The sequence below is a fragment of the Neopelma chrysocephalum genome, unplaced genomic scaffold, assembly GCF_003984885.1.
Source record: "Neopelma chrysocephalum unplaced genomic scaffold, ASM398488v2 Primary Assembly neopelma1_88, whole genome shotgun sequence".
Classification (NCBI taxonomy): Eukaryota; Metazoa; Chordata; class Aves; order Passeriformes; family Pipridae; genus Neopelma; species Neopelma chrysocephalum.
Window position 1 is genome coordinate 2,583,046 of NW_020897750.1, and position 18,032 is coordinate 2,601,077.

Genomic DNA, 18,032 nt, shown 5'->3' on the forward strand with positions numbered 1-18,032 from the left:
TTTTCTCTAGGAATACTTAAAGAAGATCCTTCTCCATGCTTTTCTCCCTTTTTTTCCTACAACTTTTCTCCTTCCTGGTTCTTTTTGCAGTTTGAATGCTGCACTGTAAAAAAAACCCTGCAAAACAGTAATAGTTCCTTATGAATCATGTTTCAGAAGAGGTGTAAGCTACAAACTAAATGAGTTTAGTTTATAGTTTGTTTCAGCTTTTAATAGAAATAGCATTTGATAGTATTAATGATCTATGGGACAAGATTCCTCCATCACACACACACAAACTCATGAAGGCAGGGTCACATTCACCAGTTCTCCGTGCTATAGAATATTCTCTGTTAACCAAGGTACTGTGACCAGAATGGGGTTTTTTTTAATTATTTTCAATGTAAATGGTCTCACCTGCTTCACAGCAGTTTTTCTGTACCCATTATGTATGAGGAAAAGCTTTTCTGTTCTTTCCAAGGGCTTTGAATGTCCATTGTCCAGAAAACATAGAAAGCTCCTCGACTGAATTGTATGCACAGAGATAAATCTAAATGAAGGTGGAAGGAAAACTACTTGCATGTTAAAATGAATGAACTCTATCGTCAAACTTTTCTTTGCCTTAAAGATATTTGAGTAACTTATTGAAGACCTTGAAGTATATTACTTCAGGCTCAATAATTAATTTATCAATGGTTAATGCTCTTGCAGTAAATCTACTAGATAAACTCACCAGAGCTGGCCTGGTAATAATTGTTGAATAAATTACTTTGCATAATAATTCTTTTTTCATCAATTAATTTATTTGAATAAAGATTATTATTTTTTCCCCCACAGTTTTGGTACTTTTATCCTCCACATTTCAAATCTTTCAGCACAGGTTTTCATTATGGAAAAAGAAACGTAAGGAATGGTTTCAATTGTGATTATTTATGCATAGATGTAATTTTAATATATGAGAACAACAAAGGCTTTATTCATGAATATAGAATAAATTTACTTTCTAGAAAATTCTGACTTTGCCTTCTTGGGATCACACCCCCTTAACATTGTGAATCTACAAAGGAAAGATCATTTAAAATGTGATAAACTGTAATTATAGCATTACTGGCCGCTGTGAGATTTGACAATTTTTTCCAGTGATCTGTGAGTTACGTATTGAAGATTCTTGAAAAATCTGTGAAATGTTTGGCTGCAACTTACTTTCTAATAATAAAATTATTATAATCTACTGACTTTTAAAATTTTTTGTTGATTGAACTGATCTTAATTATGAATGACATTTTTCAGGTCATGTCATGGAAGCTGCTGAGCATTATGAAGCATTTTATCAGCTAACAGAGGGATCATCATGGACGGATGAGACAGGCCATACTTACAATTTACTGGCATGTGAGCATCTCTGGAGAATTTATACATTACTAGCAGACAAAATGCTAGAAAATAAAGAACACCAAGAGGCCATCAAAACACTAATAAAAGCTTTAAAGATGGCAAAAGAAGGTAGGTGGAAAATAATGCTTTCCCATCCCTTTATTCTCTGTGAATGTCATGATGTTCCCAAGAGTAAAGTAGAAATTGTGAAGTGTTTGGGTGATTATTTCCTATGAAATTCAAAGACAAATGCTATCAATACACTTGCAGATCTCACTAAGGCAGAAATGCCTTCCTGCTGACAGCAAAGAAACTTTTAGATTCCTCAAAGCTTTATCTCTAAACAAACCTGACAATCTTGTGGGAATAATAATGTAAAACTGTGAACCCATAATCAGAAAGTGAGGTCACTGATGGAAGCTTAGGTCACTGATTTTGATTGGCTAGTCACTGTTGATTTGGCAATTTTTGAGTGATATTATCTGCCAGAAAATGACCTTTTCTCTCTACATAGTTATTTAGTACTTGCAAAAAAACCAGTTTTCTTCTTCTGAATATCTTAATATACATAAATACTCTGAAACCTAAAGTAACAAATTAGAGAATCAGAGAATAGCGGAGGTAGGAAGACAGACCTCTGGAAATCATCAGGTTGGCTAGAGCAGTCTGCCCAGGACTAGATTGAGTCAAGATTTTAGTATTTCCACAGGTGGAACCTCCATAACCACTCTGGGAAACACTTTCTGCTGTTCAAACACCCTCACAATTACAAAGTGTTTTGTTGAGTTCGGATAGAATTCCATTTTGTGCCTTTTTCTTGTCCTGTCGCTGAGCACCACAGAGAAGAGTCTGGTTTCCTCTGCTTTCCTTATGCCAAAGAGGTACTGATAAGATCGCCCCTGAGCCTTCTCTCCTGTGGTCTCAATGGTTCCAGTTCCCTGAGCCACTCCTCCTAGGAGAGATGCTCCCAGTCCCTTAAGTCATCTCTGCAGCCCCTTGCTACTAAACTCACTCCGCTATGTCCCTCTCTCTCTTGTTCTGGGGGGCCCAGAATGGGACACAGAACTCCTGGGATCAGCACACCCTTGCTAAATAGTGGCAAAGGATCACCTCCTACATAACCTGCTTGAAATGCTCTGCCTGATGGAGCCTGGGATCCCATTGGTCAGTTCTGCCATGAACGGGCATTGCTGCCTCATGGACTCGCTGTCCACTCGGAAAGTGATGTCCTTCTCTGCTGAGGTCCTTTCCACCCAGTCAGCTCACAGCCTGAGCTGGTGCCTGGGGTCGTCCTGCCCCAGGTGCAGGACTGTGGATTTCCCTTTCCTGACCTTCATAAGACTGCCAAAGTCCCTCTGAATGGCAGCACAACCACCTGCCTTCTGGATCAACCCTTCCTCCCCAGTTTTGTATTGTCCGCAACATGCTGAGGATGCACTTGGTCGCCCCAATCTAGATCATTAATGAAGATACTAGTCAGTATTGGTACCAATATTGATCCCTGAGTACTCCACTAGTGACTGAGTGACTGGCCTTCCACTGGACCTCATGCTGCTGCTTACACCCTGTTGAAGGCCAGTAGCTCCTCTACTTTCGGTTTACCTCCCTGTTTATCTAAGTGATCCTTCATCAGAACCCATATGAAGATGTTATGGGAGATGGTGTCAGAAGCCTTGCTAAAACTGAGAAAAAAAAACCCACTCTTACCTTCATCCATCAAGCCTTTCATCTTATCATAGAAAGCCATCAGGTTGGTGAAGCACAAATTTCCTATTTGAAATCCATGGTGACTACTCCTGATTGCTGCCTTGTTCTAAGAAACGGCTCTATGAAGCTTTGCCCATTTTGTGTGGATAGGTTTAGGATTGGGGGAATTAGAATAGCATTTGAATGCTACATGTAATGTGAGATGCTGATCAGCTAGAAATACTGTGCTCTGGAGCTTTTTTTTACATATGAGAGGAATGGAAAAAAGAAAGCAAATCTTGCCAGTTGACTTTATGAAAACACACATATTTTTCCAGATTTTTTGGGGGGAAGCTTAATAATGCTTGTTTCTCGAAAGATACTGTTAATGGTCCACTTCTACAGAATTACTTTTTCTGGATGATTTTCCTAGATGGTTATTGGAGGGCTTCTCAGAAGTAAGATAGCAGTTTTCCAATAGTAACCTTTTTCCATTCAATTCACAGCAATTCAAGAACCTTTCATGGTATTCCTTAAGGGGCATATTTTGCATGTGAATTGCACATACAATTAATATATAATATTAATTCAATATTTATAAGCAGATACATTAGATACATTTTTTTAATTTAATAATGTATGCCCAACATTAATCTGTTTCCGAGTCTTTGAGTAATAGTTGGGATAGATAGAATTAAAATATCAAAAAGGGCCAAAAAAATTTAAAATATTTTCCAAATTTTAAAATAAGCTTTGCTACAAATGAATATGTGACTATACAGGTAGATAGTATAACATAGCATTCCACAGAAAAGTATAAAATGTATTCAATGAAACAAAGAAATAAAAAGAAATACCTTTATTAGGCCTGTTGATACTCTTGGAAAAAATGAACAAGCTTTCGGGCATCTAATCCTGTGTGAATTTTGCTGTTTATTATTTTTAAAAGTGCTAGCAAATTATTTCTGTTTCAGGGGATTTTATTCTATAGTCTTTGACTTCAGTAACTCTGAAGAACCAAAATTTCTTATCTTGCCTTATCTCATGAAGGGTAATATTTTAAAACACCATTTGAAATCCAAATGCTTTTCTGTTGTAATTTTGGGGAAATAAACTGAACAGGACTTGGGGGGCAAGGATTCAATTCTTTCCACACTGAATGTTTAATTTGTGAACTATATGATTGTATTTGGCTGTTTTTTTCTTTTAGTTAAATCACTAAATAACCTATTTTTGGTTTATGTGCATTTTAGTAGATCTGTTTTGTTAGTTGCCTGTTTAGAACTTTTCTCTTGGGAGAATGTACCCGAATACTGAGAATGCCAATACAATCAAGCAGCTGAAGAAGGATACATGTACCCAATAACTTCTCCATTTCTTTCAGCTGCATCTGTTGATCAAGTACAAGCTTTTAACTTTTTCTGTAGCTATTGTCTCTAATACATGCTTAAATCACAGCTGGAGTAAAACTGCTGCTGCTAATATTTACTCAAGTAGCTGTAAGAATTGTTGATGAAATTTCCCATCAACGACTTCTTATTGCGAGGGAAAACTGCTGGAAATTAAGAGATTGTCAAAATGGATCTGATGTCTTCCACAACTTACTTTGACCAGGCAGATGTTCCAGTGCCATTACTTCAACTCAATCATTTTCAATAGTTTGTAAGGCATGTATTAAATATCACTATGCACAGTATACTTGCTGTTTTTCTCTTTAAATTTTAGAACTTCTTTCTGAGGAGTTCTCCAGTCCTCATTCCAGAGGAGTTCTCCAGTCCTCATACCCATACTGGGTGTGAGATGCCATCTCTAATGTCCATTCTGTCCTTCTGGACCATCATCTGGGGTTATGTATTTTGTGAATTAGAATTAGATAGTACCCACTTCAGACTCTCAAACTGTTCCTGAGCGAGGAAGAAAGTTTTTTACATCCCTAGCAACTTTGAACATTATTCTTTTGTAAAACTGCATTTTTGTACCCTTTGGCCTTATTACGCCTTTTAAGGGATATTGAGTATTGTGGGAAAAAATGAGGTTTTTGATTTACAAGCTTTTAATAATTTTAAGTAACTTATTAAGTGCTACAGATAGAGCACTGCTATGGCCTCAGCAATTGCTATCAGTCAGGGAGTTCCAGAACTAGATGTAGGCTTCTGTGTGTTTGGACAGAAATAATTAGTCTGACAATTGTAAGCAGGTAATCTCCCTTTTCATTGCAACTATATTAATTTATGCATTTTACAAACTACCCTGATATGCAGTAATGCTTCAGGTTGATTTTTCACTGTTCAATGTGTTCAATGAAGTAGATTGATATTGAGCAAAAGAAAGATTTTTGGCTCTTTTTAATGTAATTTTATCTACAAGTTTTTTAAATGGATACTTATGTTCTGGAGGGAAATTTCTGAATATAGTGTGATATAGTAACTACTTCTATAATTAACACATATTTATTTCAGTATTGAATTGATGTTTTTCTATTGAGGCTAAAATAGCTAAAAAGACCAGCAAGCAATTTGTTAGATCAGTATCAGTGAAACAAAACCTGGCATGAAAAAGTGTGATGTACCTCAGTTAGCAACGGCCTGTGCAGAATTTTCTATAACTACTGCTTGCAAGAATAACTTACCTATTTTTTTAGCTATTTTAGCCTACATTAGCTTGTAAAATAGCCATGAGAACAAAAGAGATGAAACTGGTCTACTAATGGTTCTCTCTTGATGTTTCACTAAGGTTCACGTTAGCAAAGTGCATGGATCAACATGTATTCTGTGTTTATATATTAGGGTGTATTACATATCTGTAGCTACTTTTTATTTTGAGTGATTTTCTGAAGTGAAAACACTAGGACTATTATTAAACACTTAGTGACAGAGAACATTACAGCATGTTAATTTGATTTTACTTCATTATTGAAAGATATTTTCTCTGACTTTGCTGAACCTTCTTGTTGAACTTTGTTCAAATCCATCGCCTCTCTTTTTAATTACCACTGGATATTTTTGGGTAGAGATAAATGGCAGGGGTAAGGAGAAGGAAAAATTCACTACAGTATTTTAACATCTGTATAGTATATAAGAACCTGCAAGAACTGTCTGCACTCATGTCATTTAGTTCAGCTTACATTGGTAACTGTAACTTTAATCCTTTCTTTAGCAGGTAATGTGAAGATGGAAGGAGAAGCTGCATATTGCTTAAGTTTGGCATATCATTTTTCTGGAGAACAACAGACAGCATTATCAGTAAGTTTATTTTAAAGTTGCTTTAGCTTTCTCAGTGCCTTTCTCTGCCTCCTTGGCATCTTAGGCACTTGGAGAGTGGAAAAGACTTGGAGAGACTTGGCTCACAGACCTTTTATATCGAGTTCTGTAGGCAGGGATCCATGTGGCTTAAGCACTTCTGGTTCCAGTAAGTTCCAGAACTGATGGAGTCCAGGTTTTCATACTTGGATCTGTAGAAATAATATAAATTGGCGATTCAGTTTATATGTAACTAGCTTTCCTTTTCCTGTATCTATGCATATATAAAACAGTTTTTATTTAGTTAGGGTTTTGTAAAAACACCTTTTTTTTGCAGATAAGTTTGATACAGTGTATTTCTGAGCAACAATGAAAAATGTATCAATTCACATGTTGAGTTTTTCAGAACATCAGGAATTTAGAAGAAGTATGAATTGCTTTTGGTATGAAAAGCTGTAATGATGATGCAATACCTTTTGTTGATACTTGAGTTCAAACTACTGTTCTCTTGTTTCCCTTGAGCCTTAACAATTCTAAGACAATGAGAGTTCTACACGTGGAATTCTTGTCTGGAAGGAGGGTTTCTCTAATTCCTCATAGATTCAGTGTGAGAGGAAAGATAAACAGCAACTTGATTTGTTTGTGCCAGTCATCAGAGAAGTCACAGTCCTCCGTGATCCTCTTAGAAATATTCTGTGGAAAATTAATTTGTTTGAATATTTTGTCCTTGATTATTGCAATTAATCAGCTGGATAATTATTATTTCTATTTGTTCCTTTAACTGCAGAGTGACTCAGTGTTCTATTAGTGAGCATGATTTATAGAGGTCATTCATTGTGGGTATTTGTTACGATGGTTTATTTTTTTTTCAGAAATAGACCACTAGAAGTCACAGAATGAGTTCAGCATACATTTCACTATTACTTGCATGGCCTCTGCAGTGTAGGAGGGGTTCTAGATTTCTGTCTCAAGATGTCCTTTACATGCTTTTTGTCATTTGTGATATGATTTTTCTAAAAGTTATTGACCATCTTTATGCATAATTCTTCCATGCTGATAGGCCTATCTTCTATATAAGTCAACTGAATTCTGGAAAGTGGGAGCCTGTTCTCACATCCATTCCCATTAAAGTCTGTAGATGAATGTCAAAATATTTCAAAATTTAAAAACTCTGTATAATTTTATAAAATTGTATCTAATAGTTGTTACACCAATGAGAATATGATATTTTGTCTCTCCCAGGAATACAGTATGATAGGCTAGACTAGAATTTTTTGTACTGCAGTTTACCTGACATTGTTTTTTGACTGACAAGTGTGTTGGCGTTCTTGCCTGAACAACTTTTCTGTTAATTTTCTGGGAGTCACAATACACTGTTTGAATTATGAAGATAAGCAAATGTGCTGAATAGAGAAGCCTGCATACATGCTTGATCTCTCCATCACAGGAGAAATTAATGATTGAACAAGACTGCACAGTCTCCTGGATATACAAAGGATCAAACTACCCTTGAAAGTGTCAAAAATATTAGGTGTCCTGGCATTATTTCCTTAGGATCAATTGTGTCTGTATTTTATTACTACTCCCTTCCCTTCATTGCTCCCCCATGTCTCCTGTCAAAAAGTTACAGCAATCATTTGGAAGTTCTATTTCTTTTTGTTGTATGCGGAATTTTTTTTTAAGGGAGCTTCTGAAACCTTGAATTTTGTAATATACTGCTTACTACTATTAATTTAAAATATATAAATAATAGGTTGTGCCTATTGTTTTTAGTCCTACAAACCCCCCAGACAGTTAAGGAAAGCAATGTGCAATTATGTTAAAAGAGCAAGAAGGTCTCTGTAGTACAAAACAAATGATACATTATTTTAAGAGTATAAAATGTTATTTTAACAGTAAGGAAAATACCAATACTTTTCTGTGTCAATAATATAGTGGCATTTCCTGATATAATGGCATTTCCAATAATATTACATAAGAAACCTATCAAGTACTTTCCTTCAGAAAATCCACTGTGTGCTATGGGATTTAGAAAAAGGGGTACAGTTTTATTTCTTGTTGTCTTATGGTCAACACAGACAGCAGTAAAGTAGCAGTGGTTGATGGTAGCGTAGAGCACAAGTTGTCTTCGCTCTCCAATTGGAAATCATTGCCTAAGATTTACCCTTCTGTTCTCAGTTTAATGGTCTCTGTATCCAAGGGGAGCTCAGATGCTTACGGAGATGAAATCATTGCATCCTGTTCCCAGAGGAGCACTGGTTATCATTACACATAACATGCAGACAATACTGCTTGGAGCCAGTTTGCCTCATGGTAATATGTAGTTCATCACCAGCTTCTGTAGCATGCTAAAGAGGTCTTGCCACACAGCTTGGGACTATTCGGGTGTAGACTCAGGGGTCTCAGCAGTTATTTCCCTGCTTTGCATCAGTTTTCATCTTCTTTATCCTTTTGTGCTGTGGTCCACCTCAGGCAGTCTCCTTCTAGGGGAATCTGAAAGGAGCAGCTGTTACAGACACCATTTCCTCCAATTGTTGCCACTTGGTTCCCTTTGCTCTTTAGCCTGCTGCTCCCTCCCCCAACATGCACACTCAGTAGAATGCATATGAACTTGTTTCTCTTTCATTCATGTCTTCTAGCAGAGCGGAGAAGCATATGTTCAAAATAGTCATTATCTGATGCAGTAATTAAAGGTTGAAATGATTAAGCTGCAGCCTATTCTATGAAAAAAAATATGCAGTCACTTTGTATCGAATGGGCTAGTTTTGTTAGAGGAGGTTTTTTATTTTCTGGGCACTTGGTGTTTAATCTAACGTGATTTGATTTGGTGTGTAATCTGTATAAATTAGTTTAATTTTATTTGATATATATGATTGATTTCAGTGGAGCCACTCAGATGTAAAAATATAAGTGTGTGCAAGTTTAAAAGCCTGAGAACTAATTATGTTCAATAGCAGTGGGGTATGTTCATAATATTTTTCGTATCATCTGGTTTATAATCAAGCCTAATAGCTTTTCAACAAAATACTAATAGTTCACATTATATAGATTTTATCTTAAGCATTATAGATTTTGTCAGGGAGAGTTCTCCATCTAGGCTAATTTTAAAGTAAAAGTTACTCTTGTTTTTTCTTCACACTCATTATATAAGCTGGGTATTAAGTGAGACGCTTCTGTGTCATTAGAAATCTTGCAGAAGGTATTGTAATGCAATGCTTGATGTGGGAATGTATTTTTTTTAGACTGGGCTTTCAAGAATGCTTCAAAGTGTAGGGTACCATGGTTTTTTTTTTTTCCAATTAGAATTGCATCCCAAATCATTAGGAAAAATCCAGCCCTCATTCTTCATCTAAGTGTTAGTTTTTTTCTAAGTATTCCTTTATTTTGGATATTGAATCCCGTGTGTCATATATATTACATATTTAAACAATGGAGGCAGTGTTCATGAGTACCTGAGATTCATGCCAAACTAAATGTGCTAATTTATGACATAATGCTATCTGCATGAATTGTCAGAATTACGATATACAAGCCACAGGCACAAAATTATCAAGAAAATTTATGAACTTACAAAGACATCTTCACATTCAAAATGACCCTATTAAAGTAATCAGAGGTGATTTATGGCCATAAACTTAATTTCTGAAAAATTCTGTGTCAAAACAACTGGAAATTTTGTCTCAACTCATGCAGCTAGAGAGAATATAAGTGTAGCTGGGGTGCAGGTATTCTGAACTTAGTATGTACAGTATATTTTATCTAATTGTATCTATTATATCCAGTTATATAGATTATGCCTGTATGTATATATGTATGGGCTTGGTGAATCAAGGAGGAGCTTAGCAAGTAAAAGAACTCCAAAAGGTAGAGTGACTGTTATCCTCTTTTCTTCCAAACGTTGTGGAAGGTGGTTGAGAAGAATGAGCATCATTCCTGTGAGGTTTGCTTACTATTCTAGTGCTTTACTAGAAGGCTGAACTTCAAGATGTTTTTTTGTCAGTGTGTCTGTCTGGGTTTAGGTTTACTGTCTGGATTTACTGTCACCGAGTTTAGGTTTAAGCTTTCATTACTGTTACCACAAAAAAAACCCCGCTCAAATGGAGACTCACAATACACATTAAAAGATACTATTCAATGGAAATTATTTCTAACTTCTTTCTTTAAATCAGCCAGCTTGTCCTTTATTCATCTCTAAGTGATATTTAGCCATTAGTAAAGAAGTGTAACATTTTCAGCTTAGCAAATGGCATCATGTACTTGAAAAAACATTTTGGCATACCAGTTTAGGAAAAGGTCTCATCCCTCCTAGAGGCTTCACTTTCATTGAAGTGATTTTTAAATTGTTCTTAAAACTGTATTCATGTAGGAATTTAGTGGTTTTCATATCTGAGGAATGAAAAACCAGACAAAACTCTGAGTCACCTTTGAAGGTAGGCACTTCTTATTGATGTTAATACTCACAGTGGATTATGTAAAGAGAAAGGTGTGAACCAATCCTGAAACTGGTTAAATTTCATGTTTCTGAAGTGTCCCACTGCTGCTAGACATTGCTGAAGATAGTACAAACAAAATTATGTGAGAAAATTAGTATTGGGAGTGGACTTTGTCCTGACAAAATCTACTGACTCAAATACTGAAGGAATTAAGAAACTAAAAATTATTTGTATTGAGAATCATAAAGAAGACCTGAAACTTCAGGAAAGAGGTGAACGTCTGATCATTCAACTAATTTTTCTGATGTTACTTTAGAACTTAATTCTTAAAGTGAAAGAAAGATCTAACGTCTTTATTTGGATACGAAAGTTAACATTCTCTTAGTGAAGTAAGAATTTCTTCTGTTGGTTTAATTTAAATAATGTTTTTCCTATCTTAACCATTTTCTGAGTAGCCCTGAGATGCAGTAATGCTGCTTTCCTTCAATACTTTTCTGTATACCACACAAATTTGTACCTTGGTGTTATGGTGTCCACTACATTTGCCTTGAAACATGGCATTGTTTTCCTTTTGAGTCCGTGGTTTAGATTGTATTTTGCTTGTTAATGGCATCAGAATAAATTCCCTTAGTAAACTGGATTTTTGTCAAGATAAATGTGCCACAAGAATATCTTAAATGCAGTACTGTTGCAGAATTACAGTAGTCAATTTATAAAAAAATTATAGAGCAGGAGAAACAAAAAATATTAAATACATAAACAATCTATTACCTGATTAAAAAAATCAGATTACCACATTTTCTTGTTTCCTCAAAGAAACAATGAAAATAAATGCACTGGTAACTTGTTGATATTAACCTTACTCTTCAGGAGTCTCATGTTCCATAGGAATGGCTGCCAAACACCATAAATGGGTGAATTTCCATCTCATCCATGACAATTTTCAATTTACTCATTCATACATCCCGAAAGAGTAAGACAACTGCAGTGAGTTGCAGGTTTGACTGCACGATCCATGAGATAAATCTCTAGCACCTTTTCATAATTTAGGATTATTTGACCACTGGTGGTCTCAGGAATCTGCATACAAGTTGATGACAAAACATTTAAAACTCCAGTTTTGGGGGCTATGCCTGGAGGACACTGTTTTGTTTGTTTTTAATTCCGAAACAGTACGAAAGTTGCTGGGGTTGTATATATTTATAAGATTTATGCAGCCTCACTTAAAATATATATATTAAACATCCTGCATTTAGAAGTCATGCTATTTAACATATCAAATGTGGTTTCCCAAACTTCAAACTCTATTTTTTGGTAAGATTTTGACTCAGGATATCTGCTACAAAATGACAAGTTTTATTATTGCCTTACACACGCATTTGCACGCACAGATACTTTCCATATGACTTTGCAAAGAACTGGAGGGGACTGCAGTGTAGCACCAGGAAAAGTATATTTACATAATAACAGATATTCCAAGATCAAGAGAATTACTTGTATGACTCTGAATCATTTCCATGAAACTATTGCTAGCTCTTATGTTTGAACTCAAAAGAAGCAAATTGTAATTGTCCCTTACTGGAGGTTTGCTCAGCTCTAATTTGTTGAAACATTGAGGACAAAGCCATAAAAATTCCTTAGGGAATAAAAGGGAATAAAAATATCTTTGCATCTGTTTTCACCAAGGCATGGAGCCTTTGCTCGGGTCCCAACTTTTTGATTAAGTTGCTGAGATGGAACAACCTGCATGTTCTCTGCCAGGTATGGTCAGTGCAGATGGCTCTTCCTTATGTTTTCCCAGGCAAGGTAGGAGCCAGATTGTGAACACAGCTATACACTCTGATTTGTGGGAAAGAAGGTCGCAATTAGTCCACTTACCCCAACTGAAGTCTCTAAAACTCCAATAACTATCTTCTGTCAATTAAAAGATGTGATTTAGGCATTTTCTATGTACTCTGTTGAAACTTTTTTAGAGTAGCTAATAAAATATGCTTCATTATTTTCCTTTTTTTCCTCCTTTTTTCTTTTCTTTTTAAATACCTGCCAATATAGAAGTTTCCACTGATTTCATTCTCACAGGCTAGAAATAAAAAAGACAAAGCTGTATGATAGAGAGGTTATTTACCGTATGAACTTTAGACTATACTGGATTTCTAGCTTAGGTGTCCTGAACCTCAGCACCTAAATGCTGTTTATAATAGAGGGAAAGAGATAGTTACAGCATGTCTAAGATTGTAGCTTATGTTATCTGAGAAACAGTGGTGTGCAAGATCTTAGGTACTGTCAGTCCATTAGTGTATATCCCTTAGGGAAACTGCTCATACTATACCCAGGGCTGTAGCAAATGGCTGAAAAAATGTATGAGAAGTTTTCTAATTCCGTTAGATAATATGCTTACGGAAATCAGACTCTTAATGTGTTTTGAGAAATGAAACATTTGTACCCACGCTGTACAAATTCAGGAAATTCAGTACTTAAATGCAAATGTATTCATAATCTGGGAGGTTTTGTTTTCCATTGTATAGTTAATTCTAATGAACAGGTTATAAAAAAATATTCTGTAAAGTAAGGCTTTTAAAATTGGATTGGTTTCTCAAATTGGCATAGTTCAAGCTACAGCAATTCACTTATTAAATATATGTTTAAATTTCAATTCAGTTATTCTCATTGACTTCAGGGGGACAACTCATATATTCCGGTGTAAGCAAATGCGTAACAACCTTGCTTGATCAGGACCATCGATGGCTAGATTGGAGAATAGGTCTTGATTCAGCCATTAGGTCTTAAGGATTTTAAAATTCATCCTTTGATAGATAAATAACCTGAGAAGTTAAAACACTGAAGCGTGCCAGTGTAAAACCTAGAGCTTCCTGCCTCCTTGCTAGAAGCAATTTGTTTTGCTGTTTTGCTTTCAGCTTATGTATTATTTCAGAGCTGATCAAAAGAATTGGTAGCAAAGTGTGAAATAAATTGTACTTCTAAATAAATCGATTTCACATTCCTTGGTGCTTTAAATGATTTTAGTAATATTAATATTTAAAATATTTCTGTCTGAAATCTTTTTATGACTACACAATATAGCAGTAATGGCCACCATTTCATTCTGCTGTTTTTCATACTAGTATATTACACAGTAAACATAGTAAAAATACTATCTTTTAGCAGTGAAATGGATGCAAAAGATTTCAAGTGTCTATTTGCATGTAAATGACTCAAGTTTTATTCAGTCAATAAGAACAGTCTATTAATCCTTTTACTACATTATGTGGGTTAAAACTTAAAGAGTATAAGGTTTTCAGCTGAATGAGAACTTTTCCTTAACTTCCATATTGGTTTGCAGAAAACTGATGTTTTTTAATTGACTTAAATTGTTTTTATACTTTCCCAGTTTATCTCTGCACTTTTTACATTTTGTTATGCAAATTTTTAAAGTTTGTTTGTTTGCTTTTAGCTACGAAAACTTTGTGTAGTTAAAAATATCTGTTCAAGACTGGACTAAAGATATTAATGAGGATGAAAAAGAATATTTATAGGTGCTTTGTCTAAGAAGTAATGGGCATTTAAGCATGCACATACATATAGCATGATATTAATGTCTTAGCAGGCTACAGTGATCTGACAGCCAGGTACATTCATGTAGACACAACAATCTGATAAAAGCAGTCCAGACATCTGGATCACAGTGCTGCTATACAAAAACATTTCTGAACGATTCATATTATTGCACTTACCCAAATTTCCAATCTTCTCCACCCCTTTCTCCTCGTTCCTTTCTCCGGCTCTGCCTTTGTCTCTTATGTACTTGCAGAATCTCATTTTTCCTTTACAAGTCACCTCCATCTGCTTATGTGTCAGAGTGGCCCTCGTGCCACACATCACATTGAGGAATTCTCAGGATGAAGGGCTGTATTCACATCACTACTTCTGTCTCAGCACTGTTTCATGCTTGTCACTGCTCAGCACTCAGCGCCACACTGCCTTGTTTTGTCAATAACCATTTATTTGTTGCTGGAATAGTAGCAACCATTACATCTGACCTCCCTGTTTCATCAATTATGAATAGATTATTGGATGTGAACATCTGCAAAAGCTTGCTGTTGAACTTACCTCCTGGCTGGGATTAGATAAAGTATTAAACTGTTGTTTATTGTCAGGCCAAAACTCTACTGGGAAGCCAGGGAATTCCAAGACTAGCAGACTCCCATCAGCAAGCACCAAAAATTGTTTAGTATTGCCACCGTTTCCCATAAGATCGTAGCCATTTATTATTTACACTTATTACTAGTTGTTATAACATACTTGATAAAAGCTCTTGGCAGGCACAGTGTTTCCAGCTATTGTCACATCTGTCAGGATGGAAAGGATACATAAACTGTTTTTTCCTCCTGTATGGCTGTTAAAGGGTAACAGATGAAGCTTCTTCACTCCAGACTGCTAAGCCATGCTTTATTTTGAAGAAATATGTCAACAGTGGCTGGTTTGGAAAACATTACATTCCCATCCTAAATAAAGATTACAACAACCTTTTCTAGGGCAATGTCTTTTGCGGTAAAGATTTCAAATTGTACAATAATAACAAACTAAAATACCTGCATTTGATGTTTGCATAGGTTTTTGCTCTGAAGAAGCTGGATGATTTTTTAAAAAATTTTTATTTATTTTAATAAAACCCTTTATAAGGTATAGGAAATAAAGAAATGATGACTTCATTCTTTCAAAGTTGTTGGTGTAGACAGTCAGAATTATTACAATTATTAGTGGCACAGAAGGTCAGAATTAAGGACAGTAATACAGAAACTAATACAGAATAAATAAGAAGGATGGGAACACAAGTTAATGTTTATTCAATCATCTGTACATTTCATCTCATTTAAGTTTCCCGTGCAGCAAAATGAAGCATACGGGGTGAACTCCTGACCTTGTGGAAGCCAACAGAAGTTTGAAATTACTCTGGGGAAAGGAACTTTTTCAATTAGTTACTTGTATTTACATATCATCCACTCAGAATCAAAGTAAAACGTACATACTCTGAATATTACGTGAAGAATACAAGTAAGACTTAATACAGGCAAAAAGCCCTAAGGTCTTACTTTGATAGACTGTTAAGAAATGAGTGAAATGTTTGTCTTCCCTCCTTTAATCCCTCAAAGAGATGCAGCCACAAGTAACCTGAAGCATATATTGCTGTGCATTTACAGAGCATAAAGGTAAACATTGCACTTGATAGCCAAGTATATCAGGGGAGGGAGGATACAGCAGTTACCCACAGGGAGAGTGTGAACCAGGCAGCACCTCAGTGATGTCCGAGTAAGAACCTGTGGAAAGTCTTGAACCAGGGTGTTCCACTTTGTCGTTTGACTTGGACAGACTTCTGGGTGGATTCTTCTACTTCCCTCCCCTGTCCCTGATTCCCTTGCTCCAAGATGTGTGCTTATGGTATGCGTTATCAAAATACCCACAATAAAGTCCCTGGAATAGAGTTCTGGAACAGACCAGTTTGGCTAATTCCAGAAAAAGTCCTTCTGTCTCTGTAGGAAGAATGACAATGTTTGTGCATTTCTGATTAATTTTTTTATCAAAAAATTTATTATTTTTTTATTTATCAAAAGCAAACAGTCCAGTGTAATTGGATGGGGCTAAGGGCAAAGAGTTAATATTCACAGAATTTGAGTTGGTGAATTTCGGTTGTGGGAAAAGAGGGGGAACTAAGAGTTCTGGAAAATCAGGGACTGCTCCCTCTTTCCCCAGTGGGGCACCCAATCTCTGTATCCCTTAACTGTGTGGTTCTAGACAGAATGCTGTATTGCTTCTACCCTGGATGCTCACTATACCTGAGTACATTTAGCATTTAACAAGGTGTGTCCTGCCATTCAGATGGTATTGATGCATGATTTTCCTGGGATCAGTGAGCTCTGCTCATTTTGATCAATGAAACAATACAGTTTTCTTATTGCTGTCCAACCTCTCCCACACTGTTCTGGCCAAAATAAGAATACATCTGGGTTTCTGTTGTGAAACTTTTCTTACTCAGCATGGCCACAGGCATGTAACCACTCACGTTATGGTTATAAACACTGAAATTTTTAGTAATTTCTAAATATGCATTTCTTATGGAGCTACTGGGCAGAGTTCACTGAACTGCAGAATGCCTATGCATACAGTTCTGTTGTCTTTTATTGTCACTGGGCTGCATCAAAGTGATTATTTAGAGACCATCAGAACTATTTGTTTTTTTTCTTAAAGTATTTAAGAGGTACTAAGTGGTATGAGGCCAGCAGTCTCACTTCATTGCATTGTCTGTCTTGCAACTCCTATTGTTGGCTTCAGAAAAATACTGTCAGATGCTGCGAGCCAGGCTGGGCCTTGGCCTGTGTCTGCAGCGCCTGTCAGAAATCATTAGCTGGTGATCTCTTTGACTAATGTTCCTGCTGATTGTCTGATTCATGTTCAAGATCTGTAAATGAGGCAGAAGCATCTTTACTGCTCACCAGCTGTGAAATGGCTCAGCACAGCTAGATTTTCAGAAATCAAAATAAAGGTATTTCCAATAAAGTTTGACAACAATATCAAGTGTAAAGCTGAGAGCAAATCTATGTTTTTGTGCTTTTTAAGGTTACAGTATTATAAATCGATATTATCTCATTGTGCTTTTGGCAGAGTAATATATTTTACCAAAACAGTAGTAGTAGCATTAATCTTGAGTTGGATAGACATTCTTTATTCAACATAAATTCATACTTTTGATTTTACTGTTTTGTCCATTATCCCCAGATGTATGAATGTTTAGCACAACCTCTGTCCTATTATCTGAGTCCTCAGTGTATACTAATGAGATGTGTGCATGTTTTTATGTACATATAAAAGAAGTACAGGTGTGACAACAATAAAAAATAAAGGGTGGGATTTTGGGGTTGGGGGGGCCTTGGGGGAGGACGTGATGTATCTGTTTTATATTAATGGAATAACCCCAGGAGAGTCACACTGGCATAATGCTGAGATGACTGAGAAGTAGATCTGGGCCTGAGATCTGACTAATATTTTTCTTGGCAGAGGAGGTAAATATGAAATTCACCACTAGCTAGAGAATTAGTGCAAGAGCTATACCATAAATAGGCTCTAGTTTGAGGATTTAAGCAGAGCTCATTATTTTGTTTTTACACTGTAACTAATTGTAGACACAACAGTCTTACATACACCCAAGAAGGGAGGTGTTTTTTATGAATGGATGCTCCCACAGTAGCTCTCCTCCTCCCAGGTGCATGTGCCTCCACCTTTTAGTGCTAAGCAAGAAAACCAGGGAAATTGTACAATGGATTCTATT

General features: G+C 36.0%; 1 protein-coding gene across 5 annotated transcripts in view; it reads left to right on the forward strand.

The window, feature by feature from the left end:
* The window catches only part of TTC29 (tetratricopeptide repeat domain 29), a 381,566-nt gene that overhangs the window by 303,133 nt on the left and 60,401 nt on the right, over positions 1-18,032 (forward strand). For all 5 annotated transcript variants that reach the window (XM_027692737.1, XM_027692736.1, XM_027692739.1 and 2 more), the window contains 2 exons: positions 1,270-1,482; positions 6,196-6,281. In XM_027692737.1, coding sequence (XP_027548538.1) covers positions 1,270-1,482; positions 6,196-6,281 — 299 coding nt within the window. The remainder of the gene's footprint in view (positions 1-1,269; positions 1,483-6,195; positions 6,282-18,032) is intronic.